The sequence below is a fragment of the Barbatula barbatula genome (genome assembly GCF_947034865.1).
Source record: "Barbatula barbatula genome assembly, chromosome: 8".
In the NCBI taxonomy this organism is placed as follows: Eukaryota; Metazoa; Chordata; class Actinopteri; order Cypriniformes; family Nemacheilidae; genus Barbatula; species Barbatula barbatula.
In genome coordinates, this window is record NC_136771.1 from 6380399 (window position 1) to 6404280 (window position 23882).

The 23882-nt window shown below is 39.2% G+C and overlaps 4 protein-coding genes across 5 annotated transcripts in view; 1 reads left to right on the forward strand and 3 right to left on the reverse strand.

The window, feature by feature from the left end:
- Positions 1-225: 225 nt before the first annotated feature.
- hadh (hydroxyacyl-CoA dehydrogenase) lies at positions 226-3133 on the reverse strand. Its single transcript, XM_079463381.1, has 8 exons — positions 2891-3133; positions 2322-2450; positions 1973-2133; positions 1727-1853; positions 1436-1525; positions 1087-1159; positions 878-994; positions 226-790 (listed from the first exon to the last, which is right to left on the reverse strand). The coding sequence occupies exons 1-8, from the start codon at positions 3005-3007 to the stop codon at positions 672-674; spliced, it is 933 nt and encodes a 310-aa protein (XP_079319507.1). The 5' UTR covers positions 3008-3133; the 3' UTR covers positions 226-671.
- A 92-nt stretch (positions 3134-3225) lies between these two features.
- Positions 3226-7687, reverse strand: cyp2u1 (cytochrome P450, family 2, subfamily U, polypeptide 1). Its single transcript, XM_079463384.1, has 5 exons — positions 5781-7687; positions 4642-5289; positions 4376-4537; positions 3958-4125; positions 3226-3829 (listed from the first exon to the last, which is right to left on the reverse strand). The coding sequence occupies exons 1-5, from the start codon at positions 6220-6222 to the stop codon at positions 3651-3653; spliced, it is 1599 nt and encodes a 532-aa protein (XP_079319510.1). The 5' UTR covers positions 6223-7687; the 3' UTR covers positions 3226-3650.
- Positions 5855-23882, forward strand: part of gstcd (glutathione S-transferase, C-terminal domain containing) — a 40083-nt gene continuing 22055 nt past the window's right edge. The window contains exons 1-5 of one of the 2 annotated variants that reach the window (XM_079463383.1): positions 5855-6089; positions 14486-14937; positions 15119-15562; positions 16098-16355; positions 20658-20751. In XM_079463383.1, coding sequence (XP_079319509.1) covers positions 14530-14937; positions 15119-15562; positions 16098-16355; positions 20658-20751 — 1204 coding nt within the window. In that variant the 5' untranslated portion in view covers positions 5855-6089; positions 14486-14529. Of the gene's footprint in view, positions 6090-14060; positions 14186-14485; positions 14938-15118; positions 15563-16097; positions 16356-20657; positions 20752-23882 lie in introns of those variants that run through there. The other variant, XM_079463382.1, reaches the window with a different exon arrangement.
- Positions 7508-12834, reverse strand: sgms2a (sphingomyelin synthase 2a; the record flags this gene model as incomplete). The annotated part of the gene is made up of 6 exons (XM_079463385.1): positions 12767-12834; positions 10979-11522; positions 9773-9890; positions 9387-9540; positions 9065-9231; positions 7508-7693 (listed from the first exon to the last, which is right to left on the reverse strand). The coding sequence occupies exons 2-6, from the start codon at positions 11413-11415 to the stop codon at positions 7508-7510; spliced, it is 1062 nt and encodes a 353-aa protein (XP_079319511.1). The 5' UTR covers positions 11416-11522; positions 12767-12834.

The window sequence follows — 23882 nt, forward strand, 5'->3', positions numbered from 1 at the left end:
AAAATAAATGTCAGCAAGTGCTCAAAACATTCAATAATATGCATATAAACGCGCAATCTCATTAAATATTGCAGGAGTTGTTCGTGTGAAGTGGGTCTATTTTTTCTTTATCAGATTAAATATATATATATTTGACAACGTATTTTGGAAGTCTATCTTATAATGACATTCCTAAATAATTAACTAACTTGAGTAATAACTACATTGAATAGATGAGTACTTTTTCTCATAATGCAGTGTGCTGGAATTTATATTTATATGGAAAAATTAAAATCATTTTACGAATTTTTATGTAAAACAAGTACATTTATTTCAGATGAGACTTGCACAGCATTTGCCAAATTTACACATGCAGCATGGTTTATTTTCATCAAACAATAAAGTGGAGAACAACGACCTCTTGTGTCCAAATGTTATATATAACCCGTATGCTAATGTCTGACGTTTACATAACATTGAACACAGCAATTACAAAGAATTTATTTTAAAGTGACAGTCACTTCTCACAGCAAGGCACTAGGTGTAATGTCACCAGATGTTCAGAACATTCTCATTTTAAAGTCTCCAAAGATTCCAACCGATTCAGAATTTGTTGTTCAGTTTAAGTCAATTTATAATCAAGCAGCAGGTTCTTTAAGTTTACTGCAGTCCAGGCCTGGCCTTTGCGTCTTTTATTTGTATTTATAGAACCCTTCCCCGGTTTTCTTGCCCAACTTTCCCTCTGACACCAGTTTGTTGAGCAATGGGCTGGGTTTGAACAGTGGGTTTTCAGCATCCATTGCATGCCAACCTACACATCAGCAAATGAATAGGTTTAAAAAAGATCAACTCAAAGGTATTACATCCGATTTCACATACTTGACTAAAAGAGGCTCACCGTCAATAATAAATTTTGAAGTGTCCAATCCCACGTAATCCAGAAGCTCAAAAGGACCCATAGGATAACCGGCACCAAGCTTCATAGCCACATCAATGTCTTCTTTGGAGCCGTCACCTAGGAAGAAACAGACCACATGATAAAACACAGAACAGTCTTGAGTTCATATGTTCACATCATACTTGGCTTGCTTTACAAACATACAGTACCTCTCTCATATAATCGAACAGCCTCCATCATGTATGGAACCAGCAGACGATTCACTATAAAGCCTGGAGTGTCCTATGAGTTAAAGTTATATTTTGAATCATAAAACAATTCAACTCCCATAATCTCCAGAAGCAACCTAATTTTGGGTGTTCTAAATAAAAGAAAATGAAAACAGATAGAGAAACTGTATGCAAAAAATAGACGACTGGGAAATTCAAGTTTTGCATTAAAAATTAACACGACAGATAAGATCCAATTTAAGATTCCTGAAAATCTAAGACAGAATTTCATCATTTTTTATTGCAATAGAATAATATTATCTAACATATGGTTGGTGGCAGAACTTACTTTACACGATACAGGGTGTTTCCCCAAAGCTTTGCTGAACTCAAGAAGAGAGTCAAATGTCTGTTGGCTCGTTGTCGGAGTCTTAATCACCTGAAATAATAATTTATCAAATACTCACTAAAGCTGATCACATATAATTCAATAAATACCGATGAGCCATGGAGAAAACAAAACCACTAGTACAGTTTACAGCAAACGTATGTCAATAAAACTAGTTTATAATATTATTTTAAGTGCTTTACAATTTCAAGAAATGTATTGCAGTGATTTAAACAAAAGCACAATCCAAACCTCAACCAGCTTCATCATTGGGACAGGGTTGAAAAAGTGAAGACCACCGAACCGATCTAATCTGGCAGTGGAGCTGGCGATTTCTGAGATGGGCAGGGAGGACGTGTTGCTTGCAAAGATGGTATGCCTGAAGACAGCACAAACATCTCACTGTTAAGACGCTGACAAGTTGGCCCCTGATAGCGAACAGAATTCCTTAACATTATACACGTTGTGTTAATATTCAAATGAGCGTGGCTTGCTTACTCTGGTGCGACCTTGTCCAGAGATCCAAAGAGATTCTGTTTCACTTTGACGTTTTCAACGATAGCCTCCACCACGAGATCAGTGCCTTCAACTACAGATGCAGCAGCGTCAGTGGCAATGGAGATGTTCTTTACTACTTTCTGAACGAAAGCTTCCCCGTCCTAAAAAGAGATTTGATAGACAGTCACCTTTCCGCATTCTAACTGACAAAATGCCATCATTTGTCAATGTTTATCATCTCTGAAAAAATAGCGTAGTGCGTAAATGTGCCCAATTATTTGCACTTAAAAGTTGCAGTCGCTGCAGAGAAAACTGATCAAAAATACTGATGATAATGTGTGAAACTAACCTCTGGTTTCTCCGCAAACTTCTTTTTCGCCACTCTCTTTAAACTAGTCTCGATGCCCTTGACGGTCTTCTTCAAGATGTCTTCATTCATGTCAACCAGGACGACCGAGTGTCCCGTGGCTGCAGCGACCTGAAAAGTAAAGAAACCGAAGAACGTCAATGCGTCATGCGTCCAGTGACGCCATCAAATACAGACTGACGTGTTAATCTACAATGCAAGATTTACAGTAAGTAAAAATTGACACTAAATGAGTTATAAATGCATTAGTTTGTCCTTTTTGCTTACATGCGCTCTACACATCGGTATACAAAGGACACGAACCGCCACTTTGTACGGACGAAAGGACGTTTTTTATACAATAACTGGGTGAAAGGTCACAACTAGACACAACAAGGCAGGAGTTTGCAAACATACTGGATTTGTCGAAAGATTTCGGCCCAGTGCAACACGCAGTTATTAATAACGTAACATTACTTTAACTTTATTCAGTTTACGTTGAAAGTTGTAACGTTAGCTTGTAGCAAGGCTAAGCAGCGAGCTCACTGCAGATGAATGCACGCAGATATTACCTGTGCAATGCCTGCACCCATCAGCCCGCCTCCGATAACGGTGACATGTTTAATCGCCGCATGTCGAGCAGCAGACGATGACAGAGATCTAATGAACCGGTGCGTGATGAAAGCCATGGCCGTTTCCAGTACTGACACTGCGCGTGCACGACAACTGGAGCGAGGTTGAACTGAACACGTGGTTTCCTTCCTGCGCCGATAGGGCTGCTGCGCTGACCGTACCCATTATAAACATTCAGCTACGTCACGTTAGTTTGTTTATTCTTCTTTCATAATGTACTTTGTTGATGTCATTCATGCGCGATGTTTTCAATTATATCTAGTTGTCTTATTTTCAAGAAAATACACTAAACTGTCTTGACGAGGGTGCTTAATGTTTAAAATAATACAATTAATAATAATAATGATATAAACAATCAATATCGTTTTTATTATAAAAAAAGTCATATCATGGTGATTCTATTTTAAAATAGCTGCAAACAACCCAAATTACAAAATAATTATTGTAAAGAAAATGTGGAAAATAAAATATTAATTTTATGCTAAAACTGAAATGTGTTGCTGTAATGCTTCTGCTGCTGTTAGTATGAGCTTATTTTTTCAATTGTTAAACATGAACAATTATTGTACAAACTTTCTCTTAAAAAAACTACAAACATTTTGCTTCATAATACAATTAAATACTCTACATCTCTTCATTTTTTATGGTTCATAGAACAAGCGTCTTCAGGAAATAAATGTAAGGGTTCTTAAAGCCTGGTCAGCGTGCTGTCACGCACACTGTGTAGGGGCATGGAGCCAGGGTGAGACCAAAGCGCCCGTGCATGGATGGAGGAGGTTTCCCCTCTGGAAGTCTGAATGTAAAGGCCTGCATCAAGCTGGTAAACATCAGAAATATTTCCATTTTAGCCAACTGTTCTCCCATGCACACCCTACGACCTGTGACAGAAGGACAAGCTCTGTTTGAGCACAGTTCTGTGTGCAGCATTGTATCAGATGCATACAAAACAATATCTTATTTAAATATAGGAAGTATAATAAGTGATCAAAAACATCCTAAAACATACCTATACCAAATGGAATAAAACATTCCTTCCTGAGAAGCTTTCCTTCTTCATCCAGAAATCGCGCTGGATTAAAATCATCAGGATTTTCCCACACACTGGGATCTCTGTGTACTGCCCACAGGTTTGGGATGATAACTGTGCCTTTAGGAATAGTGTAGCCTCTGAACTCTGGGAAGACACAAACGTAGCTAAAATCATTGATCCAGTCTTGGTTTTATTAATATGTCCTTAGAATGTTTTTTTTTTAAATTGGCATGATTCAGTTTGATTTGTTAATGATTTATAGGACCGACCGCAAAACTAACTGTTTGATTCAGCTTCTTGTCATGTGCATTAGCTCCACATTTACAGTATAAGGAGTAAATGTGTAGTATAAATTCTGTGAAAAGCCAAACCACACCTTGGTTTTTTCCTTTACCTGTGGTTTCTGAGGCCATGTGAGGTATCGACAGAGGAACAACTACAGCCATTCTCTGTACCTCCATTATAGTGGCTTCTGTGTACGGCAAACTTCCCTTATCAGTCAGAGAAAGGACTCTGTCACGACCCACTACTGCATCGATCTCCTTTTGAACTTTCTCTGATGGGACAAAGATTCAAAATATACATTTTAAAATGATAGTTTACCCGAAAATAAAAAGTCATACAGGCAGCGTGGACATGACTGAACACTAGTGCGTATACCTTGTACGTCAGGATACAAGCACATATAGAGTATACTCCACAGCACACTATTCGTGGTAGTATCAGTCCCCGCTATGAAAAGGTCCCCGATGATGTAAAAGAGATCATCCTCAGAGAATCTGCATTCTTTCAAAACGTCCCCTTGGGCCTGCATCTCCACCAAATACATATCTATGAAATCTCGAGGGTTGTCCGGATCCAGCGTGGCGCTGTGCCTCGCTATGATCTTCTTTAGGAAGGCTGTGATGTCGACCACCACCCGCCGCAACTCCCTGTAAATGCCGCAGGGCATATAGTAGAGCCAGGGAAAGATGTTGACCAGCAAAATAGAAGTGCTGACGCTTATTTCCAGCCCGTGAGCCATGAGATCCCGCATGGTCCGGAATTCTCTGTCCTGGTGATGGAAACGCTGACCCAGACTCATGGATGAGATGACGTTGGACACGGCACTGCTGATCAGAGGAGTCAGGTCGACACCTGAAGTCCCTGCTGACTCACTTAGGCTCCGTAGTTCTGTTTTGATCATACTCAGGCCTTCATGTATGTACGGCTCCAGACTCAGTTTGCCGAAGCCGAAGTTGCGGAGAGTGCTGTGACAGAATTTACGATTCGTCCGCCACATGGGTCCATATGGGGCAAACACAATCCCTGTGGGCACAGTTAGATTTGACCTTAGGTAAATTAACTGGTTAATTACAGTAGGCCTAAAATTTAAGTCATGTTTTTTGTCAGATTGTGGAACATTTGCATTATATTTTAACAACAAATGGTTAAACCATGGTTACTGTAGAAAGACCATTGTCAATTCATGGTAAACTATGGGTACTATAGTTAAACAAAATTTCGTAAGGGACAATATTTCAAGTTATTTTATGACTGGTCAAATCCGTGACCGCATACACCATGACCATATTACATTGGTGTTAGTGCGCCATTGTGTGTTCGTCTCTTGGCAACCAATTTGTCATTCATAAGAACTACATTGTTTGGCGGAAGAATATCTTTTTAGCTATATCATTTTACATTGTTGTTGCATAATGATTTGTTGCTTATTTGTTCTATTAAACCTTGCCAGGTATATGAAATAACAATCTTATAAAAGTAATACACCCCGTGAAGCGGACGTTTACAAACCTTACCTTTCCTCTTAGTTATAATAGTTATGAGGGAGATCTCAGGTCTATCGGAGAAGACCTCCGCGTGGTTTGACAGCGCGTCCCGGACAACGTCATATCCCGTCAGCACGACCATCAGCTGAGGTCCCACAAAAATACTGAATATGTCGCCATATATTTTAGACAACTCTCTTAGTCCGGCTTGAGGCGATAGCGGATTTGACACCGTTTTAGCAAACTCCTCGCGATTCTTCACAAACCGCCTCGAAATGAACGAGGGCACAAGGAAGCCCCCGAAGTTGCCCACGATGGGCCATGGTTTCGGACCCGGAGGTATGTTCGCGTATTTTTTATGCCTTCGGTACCGCTGCAGCACACAGAAAACAGCTACGAACACAGTCAAGCCCACAAGGTTTGCAAAAGAAAACACATCTGTCAGGTTGAAATCCTGCCATAGACGAGCCATTCTGTCCACGGTTCGTTCACTAAACAAATGAACTAAAACTCTAAATAAATCATTTCGATCAATACTTCAGTACAGTCTGCTGATCGGACACATTTTCTTCCCGTTTTGTTGTTTCTGCAGCAGCATGGGTTGAGTGTTTTTGTTGTTCATTGGACGAGAGATTGCACGCTGGTAGATGATTGGTGGGTCAACCGATGACGTAGGTACGGTTGGGCCAGGGCCATTGAAAGAGAGAGTTGCGCCAACGGAAGTTCAACACTTTCGCGTGTCACGTGACTCGTGGAGCCTTCAGACAGTTAGGGAAAGTTATGTTTATATTTATTTATTCGTTTATTTTATTCATTAAGCGACTTACGTCTTTAAATGGGTTATAACCCATGACTTCAGTTGCTCTGCATCAGTTGGTCTGTATTATTTGTAAGTCGCCTTGGATAAATGCGTCTGCTAAATGACTAAATGTAAATACGTTACTACAAGTAACTCCCGAGAGCCTCCACGAACCAATTGGGGCCATTGCTGTGAAAAAACTGTTCCAGTGGAGTCAACAGTGTTGACGCGACTCTCTCTCACTAGAGGCGGGCCAAAATGATCCAATAAGAAGTGCTCAGCAGTTCTGTAAAAGTTAAACCGCTAGTTTAAAGTGTGTAATTATGCCATTTTATTGGGCGTTGTCAAAATTATACTTTGTATAGATTTTTTTTAAATATACTTTATGCTTTAAATATAACACGCCAGTAGTATTTTATTTCTAGAGAAGGCATTTGATGGATGGTGCATTATTGATGATTCTTTTTTATTTTATTACTCAAAAGCCTTGAATGTAAAACGTTTATTTGTTCTAAGATATCTATAAAAAGAAATATAAAGAGAATAGACAACAGAAAGAAACATGCATTTAAATTACAATTGTATTCTAATAAACATTTGCAAACAACACTAGTAATGGCAACATGTGTGCATGCGTATGAAAGAGCGAGACAGAAAGAGACATTGTAGGAAATCTACAATTTTATATCCATAACACTTCAAGTAAGCCATTTGAATCTTACAATGTATGTTTTTCTGGCCACATTGACCGCATATAAATAAAACATAAACACTTGTCAAATAATATTGGTTTGGCTACATATAACAAAAGTTTGTCTCTTGCTCCAAATGGACATGAGGAAGATAAGATGAATTCACCAGCAGCCTTTGATCTGTTGGTCTTTGGTATGATGTAAATATTTAGATGGTCACAAGCAAAATACAAAACACTCTGATGAATTCACAATGACAAATTAAGTCACTCTTCGCGTCCACTCTGCACCATGGAGTATTTCTTACAGGGGTTCTTCAGACAAGCGGGGGGCCATGTCACCGGCCAGCAGAAAGAGCAGGGCACTTGAGTCAGGACGTTCCTCTCAAAAAACGTAAACACGGGGTTCCACCAGGTGTGAGTGAGGTAGTTGTTCGGGGAACATTTTAAATTCTGTTGAAAACAGCAGAGAATTAAGATATCCATTCAAGCACAGTCTTTAGGAAAATATAAAGATTAAATGAAACTTTTTCATGACAGGTTTCTCATTTTCAGTTTTCTTAAGAACTAATGCAAATCCTTGAAAAAAAACGTATTTTATGTCTTTTACCTATATTTTAAACTCGCACTGCTATCAAACTATACATTTTATTAAACCCACAACCGTGGCACTGCTTGTTATTTGCATGACGTTTAGATAAGGAGAGCATGTTAGATACATCATGATAATCAACATGTGATAAGGGTCATACTCCTGAAGTAACCTCATGCATGACAAATGCAGCGATCCGTGATAAAGAATCCTCCTGTTCGAGTGATATCTTTTGCAATTTTGCTTGCAACACAATGAGCAACTTTGATTTGTCTGTGCGTGTGTTTTGATAGTTTGAAAGCATTTTCTAAAATTTAGATTGGCTTCAACATAAAATATGCTGCACTTTGTGACCAACAGGGAGTTATTTCTCAAATGCCTTGCCTAATGGATTTTCATACGTCTGAGTGTACACTCTCTGTAAAAGGCTCATTGCCATTTTGTTTTGATGTTAATGACATTCCGGCTCTAATTTACAGGTTCTGAAAGCCCGGGTGTGTGGGTCCCTGAGGTGTCAGATGTTTGTTGTTTTGGTGTGTGTGTGCAAGACTTTTAGACCATGCACTTGGCGCGCTGACTGTTTTTCCCATCCTTAAAGTCCCAGTGAAATAATAAATTAAAATGCATATTTTGTCATGAAATATTGCAGCGTTTATTGTGAATAGTTTATCAATGTGGGTCATTATCTTTTTAAAAATCGTGCGCCCTCATAATCTTTAGTTAAAATCTGAAAATGCACTTCTGTCCTCTAATGGCTTTCCATCTTAGATGACGTATGTTAGACGGCTTGGGCGGAGTATCTGTTAACTACTCCCCTTTAACTGTCAGTCTGCTGCCAGTTTTATTTCAAAATGCAAGGGCTGTTTTTATACATCCAATCAAATCGCAGAGAAATACAAAAGCCACGGCCACTCATTTTCTCATTCCAAAATACTGAAGTAAAATAAACGCAACTTCCGGTATACAGGGAATTTAAACTAGCAAAAGTGGATTCGGACACTAAGTGCATTTGCGCCCTGCGATTTAGACCATGCGCTTAGATTGTCGTAATAGGGTTAATTTATGGTATACTTTTGCCCAAAGCTTTTATTCAAACCAACACACAATACATTACAGCTTTTGATCAGTATGTGATCCCGGGAATCAAGCCCATGACGTCAGCGTTTTTTGATGTGAATTCCTGCAGGTCACTAAACTTAAAAATGTACATTATATTTGATAATAACATCTACCTGCAAATTGGCCATAGTGTGATACCAGTAGAAGAGTCGGGTGGTGATAAAATAGGCCACCACCACATCCACAGTGTAGTGTTCATGAGCCACCAGGATACAAACGACACCCACAGCAGCCATTAACCAACACACCAGGTGATACCACCAAAATGAACAAGGAGAATCTGTAAAAAAGTAAATCTTATAGATCATCATAGCATTTACCTCAAACAATAAATAAAAACAATAAATAACTAAAAGCTACGCATGAACCGAAAGCTTCAAAATGTTTAATGGCAAATGATGTTTGTTTGTTTGTTAGGTAAAATGTGAGACATACACTCCTTTATGAAGAGGTACGTGAGTGTGAGAATGACAGTGTGGCCGCTGTAGAGGAAATCTCCACACAGCAGATGAGAGCCATTGATCGATAAGCCGCCACCAGAGAGTAACTGCAAAACACGCTGCAGCTTCGCTTCAGAATCGCCATAAAGCTGAATGAAAGAGCGGGAGACAAATGATGGGAAAGAAAGCGTCCAAAAATGAGTGAAAACAAGCTGACAGACTGAAATGTCTGACTGATGTTTTCTTGCAGTTTTCTTGCTGTGATTTAAACAACATAAAAAAGCTAGGCCATAAATCCTCCAGAATATTACAGATTAAAAAAACAAAATTAGCATTTTTTTATCTAAGCTCTTATTTAATATCGAAATAATTGCTGTTTACCTTTGGTGCACACACCATGTGCATGCCAGGCACGGGTAGAGTGGTAACATACATGGTTATACATCGATACATGTACAGTGTCCCAAGAAGGAATAAATATCGTCTTCCCACAATTGCCCTGTTAAATAAATAAATAAATTCATGTCACCATTGTGGGTTTTGTTTTGAATAGCTTTTATGCACCACATTGTCCACAAATTATTTAATTATTATGGGTAGGGCATACATTTGTAAACCGATGGATCGTTGTATTGGCTTCAGTGTAACCATTTATATGATATTATGTCAAATCTGTCAGCTCTATATGGCCAGAAATGTGCAGACTGGAGCCGACAAGCTCAGACTCAGTTCAATGAAAATAAGGTTACGTAATCTTTACTGGGACTTCAAAATTACAGCATACAGAAATATTCCACAAAGAATGAGAGGTAGTTTATATGTTAACAATAATTAACAATTGCGTTGAATGAGCATCTCTCAAAGTACATTTAACTAATTATGAAATCCATTACAATTTGATATACATTTATTTTTCAATACATTGACATGTTCAATTAACAAATTAAAATCCAACAATCTGTTAAGCATTTTGATTATACGGACGAAGTGTTTGTATCATTATAAATGTATAATTCTTCATTGGATATTCATCATGGGATAAAAAATGAAACTTATGTTTCTAAATTCTGTGTGAATTCCTATATGTTATATTGCAACAAACAGTTATGAGTTTACCTACAGTATAAATCCTTACACCTGTTACTCATCGGGGCATATTTTTTATGTACCGTTAGGCTATTAAATAAATATAAATGTGTGGAAAAACTAAATAAATATTAATAATAATAAATTCATTATGGGAAAAATTTAAATAATGATTCTTAAAAGTATTGGGACATGTGTTAAATCTTGGTGACAGTGTTGCACATTTTGCAGACCTCACATAAAATCAATGAATCCTCAAAACTTAATCAGTGGTTGTCAAACTGGGGGCCCCACGATGGATTCAGGGGGCCACAGATTTTGTGGCATTTTATGAAATTTAGAAATCTATCATATATTTTAGGCAATCAAACATGTTAGGTGTCCGCTCTCATTGTTTTTCAACATAAAATGTATTTTTTTAGAATTGTGAAAACAATATACAATGTCATTAATACTATTCTGGATCAACATTACTTGTCACATGTCACCAATGGCACCTACCTGTATCTGTGAAAGAGCCACTGAATGGCCCAAATGGACACCAGCACCATCCCATTCACCTCAGTCACTGTAAACGCCCACTGAACACGATCGACATAGTCGAAGAACTTATCTGGCAAAGGTGGGCTGCTCTCCTTAGCAGGCACTCTCTCGTGAACCACTGTGATCATGACCGTGGTCAGAACCAAGTTTAAAACAGCATAAATCAATGCGACGATGGTCTTCCACCATTCCGACGGCAACTTGTTGCCTTTTCCTTCCGGCACAGAGATTTTGACATAGTCTCGATGTCTCACCAGCCCTTTTCTCAAACCGTTCCTCTTCAGCTCTTCGATGGTCTGGCTGTGGATGGGGCAAGATGGAGCAGTGGATGGAGCTCCATCTGTTCTGGAGATTACTGTGGGGTCCATGCGTCCTTGGTGGTCTGCCGACGCCATGAGTGCCCACAAATACCCACTAATGATGGCTTTACAGTACACTCTCTTGTACGGGCCCCTTGGTTAATCTTCTCAGGGATGATAATGAAAGCCCTCAAATAATGCAGCTGTGGAAAAATGAAAACCAAAAAAGCATTATAGAAGATTACAGGCAGAAACAAAACTTCAACATGTGCATAATAATAAACTTTTGGTCACTAAAGAAGTGACACTAAAAGCAATTCAATTATACTTAAATGGACAGTTCACCCAAAAATGAAAATTCTGTCATAATTTACACACCCCCATAACATTGGAAGCCTGTATGACTTTCTTTCTTCAGCAGAACACAAAAATAAGATATTTTGAAGATTGTCTGTAACCAAATATCACTGAACCCTATTGACTTCCATTGCATGGACACAAAACCACTGAGACATTTCTCAAAATATCTTCTTTTGTGTTAAACAGAAGAAAAAGTAATAGGTTTTGAAAGACATGAGGGCGGATAAATGATGGCAGATAGTTTTATTTTTGTACACTCTAAAAATGTTGAGTTGTTTCAGCCCATGGTTTGACTGTATTTTACATAAACATGGGTTGGAGTGTATGTAAAATTACAGGACTTGTGGTTAACCCGTTTGGGTTTAATGACTGATGCCAATATATACAGCGCAGCAAATAAGGTGTACATAAAAACATATTTTATATCATTCTAACAAAAAATGTATCAATTGACACATATTCTAAAAAAGTTTTGGGGTGCTATTTGTTTAAAATCTACCATAATGTTTATTGTAGATGACTAATTGGTCAAACTTTATTATATTATTGTAGAACATTTAATGCATTCCCCTGTTTTCATGTTCCAAATTATTTTTGTATATTTCTTTCATCTATTAAAGAAACCTCTAGCCATCTATTATGTGTTAAATATGATAATATAAAGCATAAAGCACACAAATTAAAAGCAACTGAAACACTTGGCAATTTCAAGTTAATATTTAAAGAAAACGAACAGCAGGAACATTCTGGTTAAACCGAGAAACAAGATCATTTCAGACTTGGCTCCCTTGCATTTCAATCCTCCTCATTACGAAGACATGCAATATTTACAAGCCAATAAACAGAAAATCATGAAAAACACAGAGAGAATGATTAATCGTAGAAATCACTCAACACGAAGGCATCGATTTCCTCCAAACCAATTTAGACTGAAATGTAATTGCATTGGAAATGAGTTCCTGGTGCAAATCTGCTTCTGTCGTACATGGGATTCTTTGATGCATTAAAAACAATCATCATCACCAATTTCTTCTGTTTCAGAATACAATATTGTTGCTATTCAAGTGAACAAATCAAATTCACTTGCCTTGTGTCCCGTAGCACCACATGCAAAACTCAGCTGTGTCCGTCCCAACGTAACTACAGTCTTCCTCTGACGGTGGTTCTCAAACTTCCCTTCATCACTTCAAGCTCAGAGAGGCAGTCTCCACCCTCTGATGGTGATGCTTGTGGTGGAGAACCAGCAGAGGAAAATCTGTACCACATGCAGTAATGTTGGCTCTGCTGGCTCCGCTCTGTGTGTCCCCTGCCCTGCCTCTGTGCTATTTCCAGACCTGACTCCTGCCTTCCAAACCAAAGCTGTATTTTTCTCCCAGGGACCATCAGTACCCGCTGGCAACCAAATTGGTAATGATAGGGCTCAGGCCTGTTGCACGTACCACCTCCCAGCTGGATGCTGAGTAAATTCAGCATCAAAGGGAAGGACAGGGAGGCTGTAAGGGAGACCCCGCCTCACACTTAAGAAGATGACAGGAAAGAGCTTTTTCTCTCTGAGATGTTTATATTATCCCTTTTAGACACACTCGTGCATTTGAACTTGCATGATTTACTGAATTTAAATGCTTTGTTGTGTAGTATCCCACAGTTGTTAGTCACTTTGCTTAAAGCATTTGCATTCATTCACTACAAGCAAAATGTGCATATATACATGCATGTTTGTATATTCAACTGAACTGCACTCTCTGGAAAACCTTTTTGTGGATTGTAAACCAACCATATTTAGATCTAAGCCTGTAGCAACCCTTAAAGGAGTAGTTCACTTTAAAATAATCCCCCATTGACTTTCCATAGATTCAACTAGTAAACAACGCAAAACAGCAGTAACGTTACACTTTCGTAAGTTTCTTTTTCCTGTTTTTTACAAAGGGAACTTAACGTACACGAGTACATATCGTGCAAATAAAATATGCCATTCTTAAGCTTTGTTATTTATAAAATATTAGAATTGTCTTTCAAAATATATATTTTCATTCAAAAATACAGTATCACAGGGTTGCACACAAACATTATGGAAAAATGCATACAGAACTTCACGTTTTTTAACTGTTATAAATATCATTTTCTGCGATGAATAATACGTTGGAAGGGATTGTTATATTTATATTAAGCAGAGCCTCCTTGACTCAAGTTATTATTAGTTATCATTATTTTTTTAGGTTGCACATAAATGACCATAAAATAACATAAAACATGAATCAAGAATCTATGTCCATCTCTATCGATCTTATTCATTATCCTCTACATAATGCACAGTTTCAACGTAAAATTACACAAATATCGACTGAACGTTCACACCTTGTCAAAACAAACAATTGGACTTTGACGCCATGGCGCCTCAAGTGGCGGAACTCAACGGCGAATTTGTTTACATCCGGAATGTTTTTAATGTGACACAACAGCTGCGCATGTGTTTCCTACTACAGGACTTTTGCGCTATTTAATCGCTGTGAGTATCTAACATTGTTTTCATTTGTGACGTTTACTTAGAAAAAGAAATAACAAAAATAACCAAATGTTTACACATGAATAAGTACATCAGGTAAATACATACGGTTGCAAATGCACTCATTTTGCATATGAGGCTATTTACAGTAGCAGTGAAAATATTTTTTAAGACTTACATGATGTCCGAAGAGCTATAGTTCAAATTAATACAAATGTTGCATGCCTTTAACTGACATTTACTGCTATTAAACATCATATAAATTCAGTTTAAGGTAAGATCCTGTATTTCTTTCTCCTGCAGATTTCCAGTCACCCATGAGATCCCACCAGCGCTGAAATATCAAAATGAAGCCACAGTGTGCCACAGAGAGACTTTATCTAGAGGCGTCCACTGCAAATGGAGCTGTGTCACTCCCCCTCCACACCTCTATCACGCTTTACCTCCTCTCCTACACAGAGTGTTCATCGTTTCACGTGCACCTGGTCACAGATCATCCTGATGTTCTGCAGTCTCTGTCAGGTTTGGTGCCCGAGGGTCTCGATGTTGTCGTGGTGGTGAGAGAGGAGCTGCCAGATCTGGTTAGGCTCTGCCGTCTTCCGGCCGCATTAGAGCCTGACGCTGGCTTTTGCAGAGCCGGTCTAGCTGTCGTACTGCGACGCATCATTCAGAGGACGTGCCAGCTGACACCAGGCCGCAGGGATGTGGCTTCACTCTTGGGCTTCAAGAACACCTGTCTAAAGGCTTGTGCTGAAGTGTGTATACTACAAATGCGCAAATCCTCGCTTAACAAAACAATACAATGTTTTTACATACATTTAATTTGTCAGCCTTGACATTTCTGTAGATGTCAACACGCATAGTTTGACACAGATAGTTCATAAATAAACAACATTCATACGTCAAACCTTTCTTTACATGTTTTCTGTTCCTCAGGTGAGTCAGTGGACCAGACTGTGTGAGCTGGAGATTCCCTCGGCTGTGGAGAAACACTTACAGAACCCTACAGACCAGACGTTTCTTCTGCCCGTTGCAGTCCTCAACTTAGAGAAGCGGTTAGGGGAAACCGTCAAAGTCCACAACGATGACAAGATACGCAGACAGAAGCTTCAAAAACAGAAAAATTCCTCTCAGAGCGATTCCCAACCCAATGGCCCCAGTACTGAGCTAGGAGTCCAACAAAAGAGCCACATGGTTGAACTCGATGCTGCTCTGGCTAAGCTTTCTGTGGATACGGTCCCTTCTGTCTCCACCAGAGAGCGCTCTGACATTAGGAAAGTCAAGAACACAGATCTGCCTGAGCTGGAACATTTGTTCACAGAGGGCTTGTACTTCACCCTCACTGATGTTGTGCTGCTGCCGTGCATCCATCAGTATCTGGTAGGAAAAGCCATGCTTACAGATTGCAAGACATCTACACACGTTGTTTAAGCATTTCTTTTTTAGTAGAGGAGACATTTGAAGCTCGTAGGGAAAAGTTGTTCCATTGTATATTAAATAATGCAGGCGACTTCTTGGTGGATCTTACGCACCTGTCGAGAACCCGGTTGGCTTTTTTAACAACTAAAACCATTTTTAAAAAACATGAGGAAAGGAAGCATATTAGAATATTATTTCCCCAATTGTCCAGAACATATTGAGGCCCCTCTTTAATAACTAGAAAGATATATATTTGTATTTAAATAAGCAAGAAATAACTTTATTTTCATTTGTTTTAGCTTATGTTATTGCTTGTTTTGTCTTTATTTAAACCATATTAAAGCGGCCCACATAACACAAAACATACACACAGAGTAGAATTGTACATACTTTATGATGAATATCTTCATTAACATATCATATCCATGAACAACGTATTTTTGGTACATGCTTAAAATTATTATTAACCAATAGTTTTGTTTTGTTTGTGTTTCAGATCTCCCTTCAAAAGCACTCCCCCACCACCCTCTCCAATCTCCCCTTGCTGCTGAAATGGTACGAGCGTGTGCTGGAGCTCCCCATTGTTTCGAGGGCCGCAAAGGATTGTGGGATGGCCCTCCTCAGTTTTGGCATGGCTGACCCTTGCCCCCCCCACCCAGAGCCCCCAAGACCCATCGAAGCAGAGCAGGAAAGCCCTGCAGTTAAGCAAGAGCCCTTCATTGGGGGCCCGAGGCCAACTTTGACCAAGCTGCAAGTAATTTAATTTATTTTTCCATTTTCTCTCTCGCTTTTTTATTTTATTCTCCTCAGTCTTCTTTTCCCATCTCTTTATGGAAAGAGATAACTTATGCGGCTCACAGACGCGCTACTCTTTGCCACTCCGCTAAACCTGTCAGTGGCAAACTCGCATAATCCCCAAACAGCGATCTGCTCTCAATGCTTCTGCATCCCTTTACAGACCCGCGTGCCACTGCGGGTCTGAACCGTGATGATAAAGGATTTATGCACTCCAGTGAGGCAGAACAGCAGCCACACTGACTCGCTCTTAACTGATGGGACTCCCTGCCACTTGATACTTTAAGGAGGCTGGTATTAAGGAGCTATCTGACTCTGACAAACACAGCAATTTCTTTCAAATTTTGAATCTGACGTTTAAAGTCCCAATGAAATTAAAAATTATATGATATGAAATATGATGGGATATTGTCCCATCCCACCTCTTCTGCGCGTTTGGTATGGACAAAAAAATTGCTTATCGCAGGAATCGCATCGCGCTTGGTTAGGATGCGGTGGAAGTAAACTAAAAATGGCCTAAAGTATAAAAATAAATACTATTTATTCAGGACGAATAAAGATAATAGTCATAATATCTTTGCTCCAAACAAGTTCTGTCCCCTTTTCTTAAAAGAAAAGTGTCTCCTGGTCAGATAATTTAAGTAACAGTAAAGGGATTTTGTTTGAAGGATATATTAAATCATTAACTACATTGCATGCAGTAATAAAATCTCCATCTAAAATGATATCAGGCATAAAGGAGGGTTTAGTGTACATTTGGCAACATTAACATCCTGAAGAAAAAGACTTCACATTCATGTCCCAAGTTCATGGGAGATGTTCAAGGATATTGTTGAATGTGCAATTGAAGCAGCCACCTTTTAAGACCATAACCCAGTCCTTATGAAGATTCATTTAGTATTAAACAAACATTTATTGGGATATTTGAGATTGACGATGTTAACCATCCATATTTAAATAAAGTTTAAATAAACAAGAATTGCATGAAGCCTTGAAGGAATATTTAGCCATTAATGATGACGGTAATAATCCCCTCTCAGAAGTACGGGTCTAAACGAATGTTAAAAACATTCAAATCTTCAGATTCTCCAAACAACAAAACTAGAAAAAAAGAGATCAGGAACAAACCACAAAAAACAATGTATCATGTAATTTTTATTCAAGTACAAAACATCTAATTTTGAGATCACGCAAAATGTTCAAACGTTCAGTTTCATTTGCAGAGTTACAATTGATGATAGATTTTTTAAATAAAAGCTTTTTTTAAATAACCTTCATTTCGAAAATGTTTTACAAAGGGAGTAAGAATGTTATTCACAAAAGCTCAAATGTATAACTGCATAAACAATGTATTATATGGCAAGTACATTTTTGTCAAAAAGCTGCTCAACCGATTGAAAGGACATTCGTGAGATGAAAATGATCGTACTACGGCCTTCAAAACAAAGGTTGAAGTAAAAAAATCATGTTATCAGTCATTTTTGATGTAGTTTGGTCATAAAGTCATTTATATAGAGTATATAGAGAATCTGAATGGAGAATAATTGAATGTAATTTCACAGTCCATTACTTTTATTATTGAAAGAGGTAGCGATTTATTCATCTTAATCTTTAGAAACTCTGCAGATATAATACCATACGTTTTCATTTATTTAGTAATGATGTATTATGGCGAAAGGCACACAAAATCCATTATAAATCTGTCCTGCAGTATTTTTTAACAGTTGACCTGGTCTCTCTTCATGAACAGGTGTTTGAGTGTAATGTATTAATGCTTTTTGGTTTGGTTGTGATATTACCATGATGATCTTTGGAGTCCCATGCTACCGCCACTGTAGTTTCTTCAGTCTAACTTTAGCCTTTTATTTCAGTTCTTCTAATATTATTGTCAGTTCCTGATAAATCGCTCGCTTACTTGCAGACCCCTGTGTTTCAGACTTTTGTTCATTCGGTGTTCCGGATAATAATGGACCCACCGGGCTGTATTACACAGCAAGCTCAGCTTGTGACATAATTTCTGTTTCCCGATGAACGCTCGCCTACCCTGGAGGATCGGCTGATTTAGTTTGTAACCTCCTACGCACTCTCCTCGATTGCCCACCACCTCTGTTAGAGTCCCACTGTTTTACCCAGCTTCTGATCACACCACAAACTCCAACAACACTTAATCCCCAGTGCAGAATTCTGCCGATAATGAGTAAAGAGCCCGCAGTGCTCTCATACTCCTCCGCAGGAGGGGCGACCAGAGTAACCTGAGTGTTTTTTGGACCACAATGCTGCAGTTGAGTCTCTAGCAGGTGATAAATGCACAGCTGCCTTCAAATTCTCAGTCCCACTGCAGAACCCTACTCCCACCTTCCTGGATGTGTATGAGTGTTTGCCACTTTTGGCATTCAGCAACTATAAATCAGATATTTCCCGTCACGCTAGTGGATATCAATTTAGTGTGTGTGAACGAGTTGGAGCTCAGCGTGCACTCCTAAATGCATCAACGTCTGCGGGGATTTTTAGTCTGCATGCTTTTAGCTTTAGGTCTGCTTTGCAGCTGTTGCCGGTGGGTTTCGTCCTTATGGCCAGCCTTAATTTGTAAGGACAGGACGGCAAACAGCGAGATGGATAACAAGCTGCTGTTTAACAACAGGAGCTGCTGATAATCAGACAGACATGCCTTGAAGCAATGAACCTGACAACTCTTAAAAACTCTGTTTTGGCTTCTAAGTGATGTACCGTGATTCTGCATCGGGACCTGTATTTGTGTGGAGTGATTGTAAATCGTTTTAAGGATTTCAAGGTGTCTTACAAATTCCTTAACTAAAGCAATAAAGTTGTCAGGTACTTATCTTAAAAGTTATAATGCTATGAAATGCACACTGGGGAGATGCGGTGTAGAGGTGCTTGTTGTCATGATTCACTGACTGTATTCTCATGGGCTTTTACACAGAGTTGTTTTATCTTTTTGGTGCTTTTATTGTGTGACTGTGGAACAGGACATTTTTTGGTAGAGAGAGGGGAAATAAATCAGGGCTAGAACTGAATCTACTTCTCCCACACGAGCATCTTGGCTTAATGTGTCAGGGACGTGTGTGCTGATGGAGAATTTTACGTTCTCCTTTAAAAAAAGTTGTTTCCCCTGTCATCCCGTTGCAGACGCCAATTCCAGGCCCATGAAACATGTTGGAAAAGAGTATCGCCACTGGCGGTTTATGATGAGGTACACCTGGTGTTTGTCGCCTCCTGTTATAAATCTATAAATCCACCCACTACTTCCATGAGGTGTTCTTGAGGTCCAGTCTGGTCTTCAGCACGTTCTCTTCTTATGAACAAGCCTGTTGCATCTTAAAGAAGCAAATGACTCACTCAACTAAATGTTGATACTTTTGTGTATACTTATATTTGAAGAGTTTGGTTCCAAAATGAGATAACTCTGAACAATCTTAACAATTAATATCAGTCACTATAACTATACACTATAACATTAGTTAGTTTGTAATGTTTTAATAATATCAATTAATTACAACAAAACCAACACAACAAAATCATTTTGGAATTCTATGACTTTTCTTAAACCTAAAAAAGCAGTTACTATCTGTAGTATAAATGTGGTTATATACCACTAAAAGTAAAGTAAAGTTTTTCTTGCATTTTGGAGATGTACACGGTTTCATCGGACCCACAAGCCTGGCCCTGAAGTTAAGTTACAGTCTGTGTTTGTTAGTCTGGCTAACAGCTAATAATATAACTATTTTAAACTTATTTCATTTATATTAATATTAATTTACATCAATCTTTAACTGGTATGCTAACACTAAACATGCTAACTCAACAAGATTCATTCTGCATTTTATATCTTTATGTAATCTCAAATACTTGGTTTGCGTATCGCTTCCAAAGCAAAATAATTATAATGACGCTTCTTACTCGTTTTGGTAGGTTGTCAAATGTCAAATTCTCCATTAAAGAAGCAAAGGACATATTACTCTGAAAGGATTTGAAAAGAAGGATTTCTCAAGCTTGATCTTTGCAACTGTTTCTCAATTTAACATACATTTTATTTCAGGTATTCTTAACTGAGGAAACGCAAGCAGTTGTCAGCTATAGTGTAATAGCTTGTTTCCTAAACCCATTGAACTGACTTGCTGCCTACAGACAGCACAACCGGAATGGAATCTCCGTTCTACAAACTCATTTGTAAAACGAATTTGTAACCATCTACATTGACAGCAGCTCTGGTAATGTGTTTATATGCTCTTATCTTCTTCAGGAGAATGGAATAGATGCTGTTTTCTCTCCTCACCCCTGCCCGTCGTGGACCCTCGAATGGGAGAGTTTACCTGTGGCCGTCAACCCAACTGAAGGTAACCTGGGGTGGATTGTTCAAACAGGCAAACATATGGAGCATCCTTCCTTCTTCTTACCATCCCTTTTGCAATACAGTGGCCTGTTGGCTAAAACAGATGCTTTTGACTTTTTCCCTATCCACTCCGTCTTCAAAATCTTTAACAGGGTTTCATTTTCAACTGTACGCAATGGTAAAAGTTATAGCGGCAGGTTTTACGTTAAATGATTGATGGCGGCCATCTTAGATTCTTAATAAATAAACCAAAGTCACTTAAGGAGCATTTTATGCCCTGCAGAAAAGTTACTCTGCTTGTGTCTGCATCCTGGAAGCAGATCATACCTGCGAAAAAGTGTTTGCGAGTGGCGAGCATTGTCGCTTATCAGGAGCGTGCTTGGGGGTTTTAACTAGCTCAAGCAGCAGGCAGCTGTTTTTCAGCGGGAATGAGCGAGATGCCAATCACGTCGTGCAGACACATGGAAAAGAGACAGCAATCCAGTTTGTGTAAAAAGTCTGGAAACAATCCTCATCGACCAGTGCTCCTGAGAGCATCATTTACTGGAGTCTGTAAGAAGAAGCAACAACAACAAATAAGGGGATTTCAGTTTATGTTTAAAAAGATGGGTAGCTGCTTCTTTGTTTTTAAGAGATTTTCGAAAGAAACAATTATGGACATGTCCATCATGTGCTTTTATTTTCTGCTACATTTACAACGACTGATCTATTTGCCATTTGCATTCCAAAAATGTTTTTATGTAGAGGACTATAGTCCATTAGACTAACTATAGACTGTAGTTGATCTGTTCATATTTGTAGAGTTAAACTCCTAGAAAAGATTGTCTGCAGCATGCCATAATGACACAAAAACTTCCCTTTTTTGAGTCATTTCCATTCCTCATTGATTTTGTACAGTGCCAGACACACCAGGGAAGCTCACAGTTCTTAGAACAGGATAAAGTGTTGTTGACCATCACACACTGCACTTAGCCGAACCTCCACATGCAGGAGTATGTTGCTTTTTTGTGCTTTTCCTTGTGCTATAGCGGCTGTATCTGTCAGCACACGCCTACACATGCCTCTCTAATGTGTTTTCAAGTGCTGAATCTGTGAACGGTAACGGAGGAAAGGTGTAAGAACAGCAAGACCTGTGTGTGTCCTGCCGTTTGTTATGATTCCCCCACGGCTCCAGCATCCCACTAATCGCTGCTGACATCTTTTGTGGGTCAGGTAACCCGCGGCGTCAAGACAAGCTTCATTGTAAGGAGATTGTCGTTGTCGGAAACAACAAAAGAGAGTCCCTCAGCAGTCTGGTTGCGCAGAGAAGTTCAAACTCGTAATGTGAAGTTTTGTTCTTCACTTTAAAACCAGATTGCTCGTCCAGACGTTTGGCTGCGTGGAGGACCTAAGTCAGCACATTCTGTCTTCCCACAGAAAAACATGATCTCTTGGTATTGTTAGTCAGTACAGCTTCATTGGTGTGTAGAGAGCCACAGAACTCCGTGCTGGGACCCTGGTAGTAAGCAGCTCGTCTTTTCATGAACTCTTCTGAGATTTCCTGTTTCTATTGTATGGTTTTTTACCCTCACCTATTTGTTTTGGGGTCTGTTGGTTTTCTTGCTTGCTTCACTGTTTTGAAACACAATTAAATGAATATGTGTGCAGTAAACCAAATTCACAATTTTGTGTGCTACAAAACAAACAAGATTAACGAATCCTGTTACTTTTGGGAGATCTCTCAGTCTTTGAAGACAGGCATTCAAATTTTACATTAATTGGCCAAATATTTAAACATTTGAGACATTCACAGCAACTACCACCCACATTTTGCAAGCCTCCTCCAGAGCGCTGATAAATATTGTTTTAAATTGAGGGCAGTCTGTGGGTGGACTGCATCGGCGGGGTGCCTATTATGCAGTTTGTCGAGGATGGGAGAGAGAACCAGCGGCTGTCACTACAGAGCTGAGAGAGGCCCCAGGGGCCACCCGGGAAACATGGTTGGCGGCAGTGCCTTGAATGCAAATTCATTTCCTTGTCAACACTGGCCTTGTTGAGCATTAGGAGACTTCAGTGTGTTTATGTGGGAAGGGGCCGTTTACATGGGAGGCGTGTTTCGGATGCGTCTATCTGTTTTGGCAGGTACTTGACTCAGATCGTTCATCTCTAGACGATTTATGGCCTTGAATGGGCATTGAGAAGGGAACGTCATCACCGGAATCAGTGGTTTAAAGCAAGACGGTGATACGTAGCAATAATATGGCATGAAGGTTTAAAAGTTAAAATATAGCTGCAAGCAGCAATCTCGGGGTTCTAGCAATTTAAGGCCTCTAAGGCACCTTTGCCTTCGTCAAGTAGGCTCAGAACTCGCACCCTAACAGACCCACGCTGGACGATACTCCACACGCCCAGAAAAATGACAGATATGGTCACTAACAGTTCATACAGACTATGCATGCTTAGACACATTTGCACATATAGTACATATGAGGAGAATCAGGTTAATTTGATCACATCCATTTAAGAAATGACCCAGTAATAAATGGCGATGCTACAAATGACAAAGTTTAATATGTTATGATAATTACGTGATGAGCCTGCAAATGGGCTAACCATTCCGTAGTTGCCATTTTTACTGTTATAGCTCCATCTAGTGTCTGAACGCCGCGTTTTTTTAAACTTTACCTCAAAGAGATGTTCTACACATATCTTTCGAGCCCCATGCATATATCTCAAAACTGTTCTCAAGTTATGGAAATTTTGTGATAGGCTCCCATTTTGAAATTTTGGCACCCCTTGCAACCCTGAATCGGAATTTCAACTTTGTTTAGATAATTATTGATATTCACACTCCACAAAATTCATCTGGGTTGGTTTGGTTCCAATCGGGCTAAAAACCTAGGACTAGTTTGCAAAGGTAGTTTTTTTACATTATCATTGGTCAACCGTGAGTTCTGATGGCAAAAACCTGTGTGTCCTGATTCTCCGAAATCACTTCTGTTTTGAAATCCAGCTCGTTCAGACGTTCCAGTAACTAAACGTGGATTCGTCTGAGAATTGAATGCGGAGGTCCTACTTTATTTTCTAACATGTGCCAGCCGCAAATGGCACTTACCCTTTCAGAAGGCGACATTTGGTTTACTTTGATTAATTGAA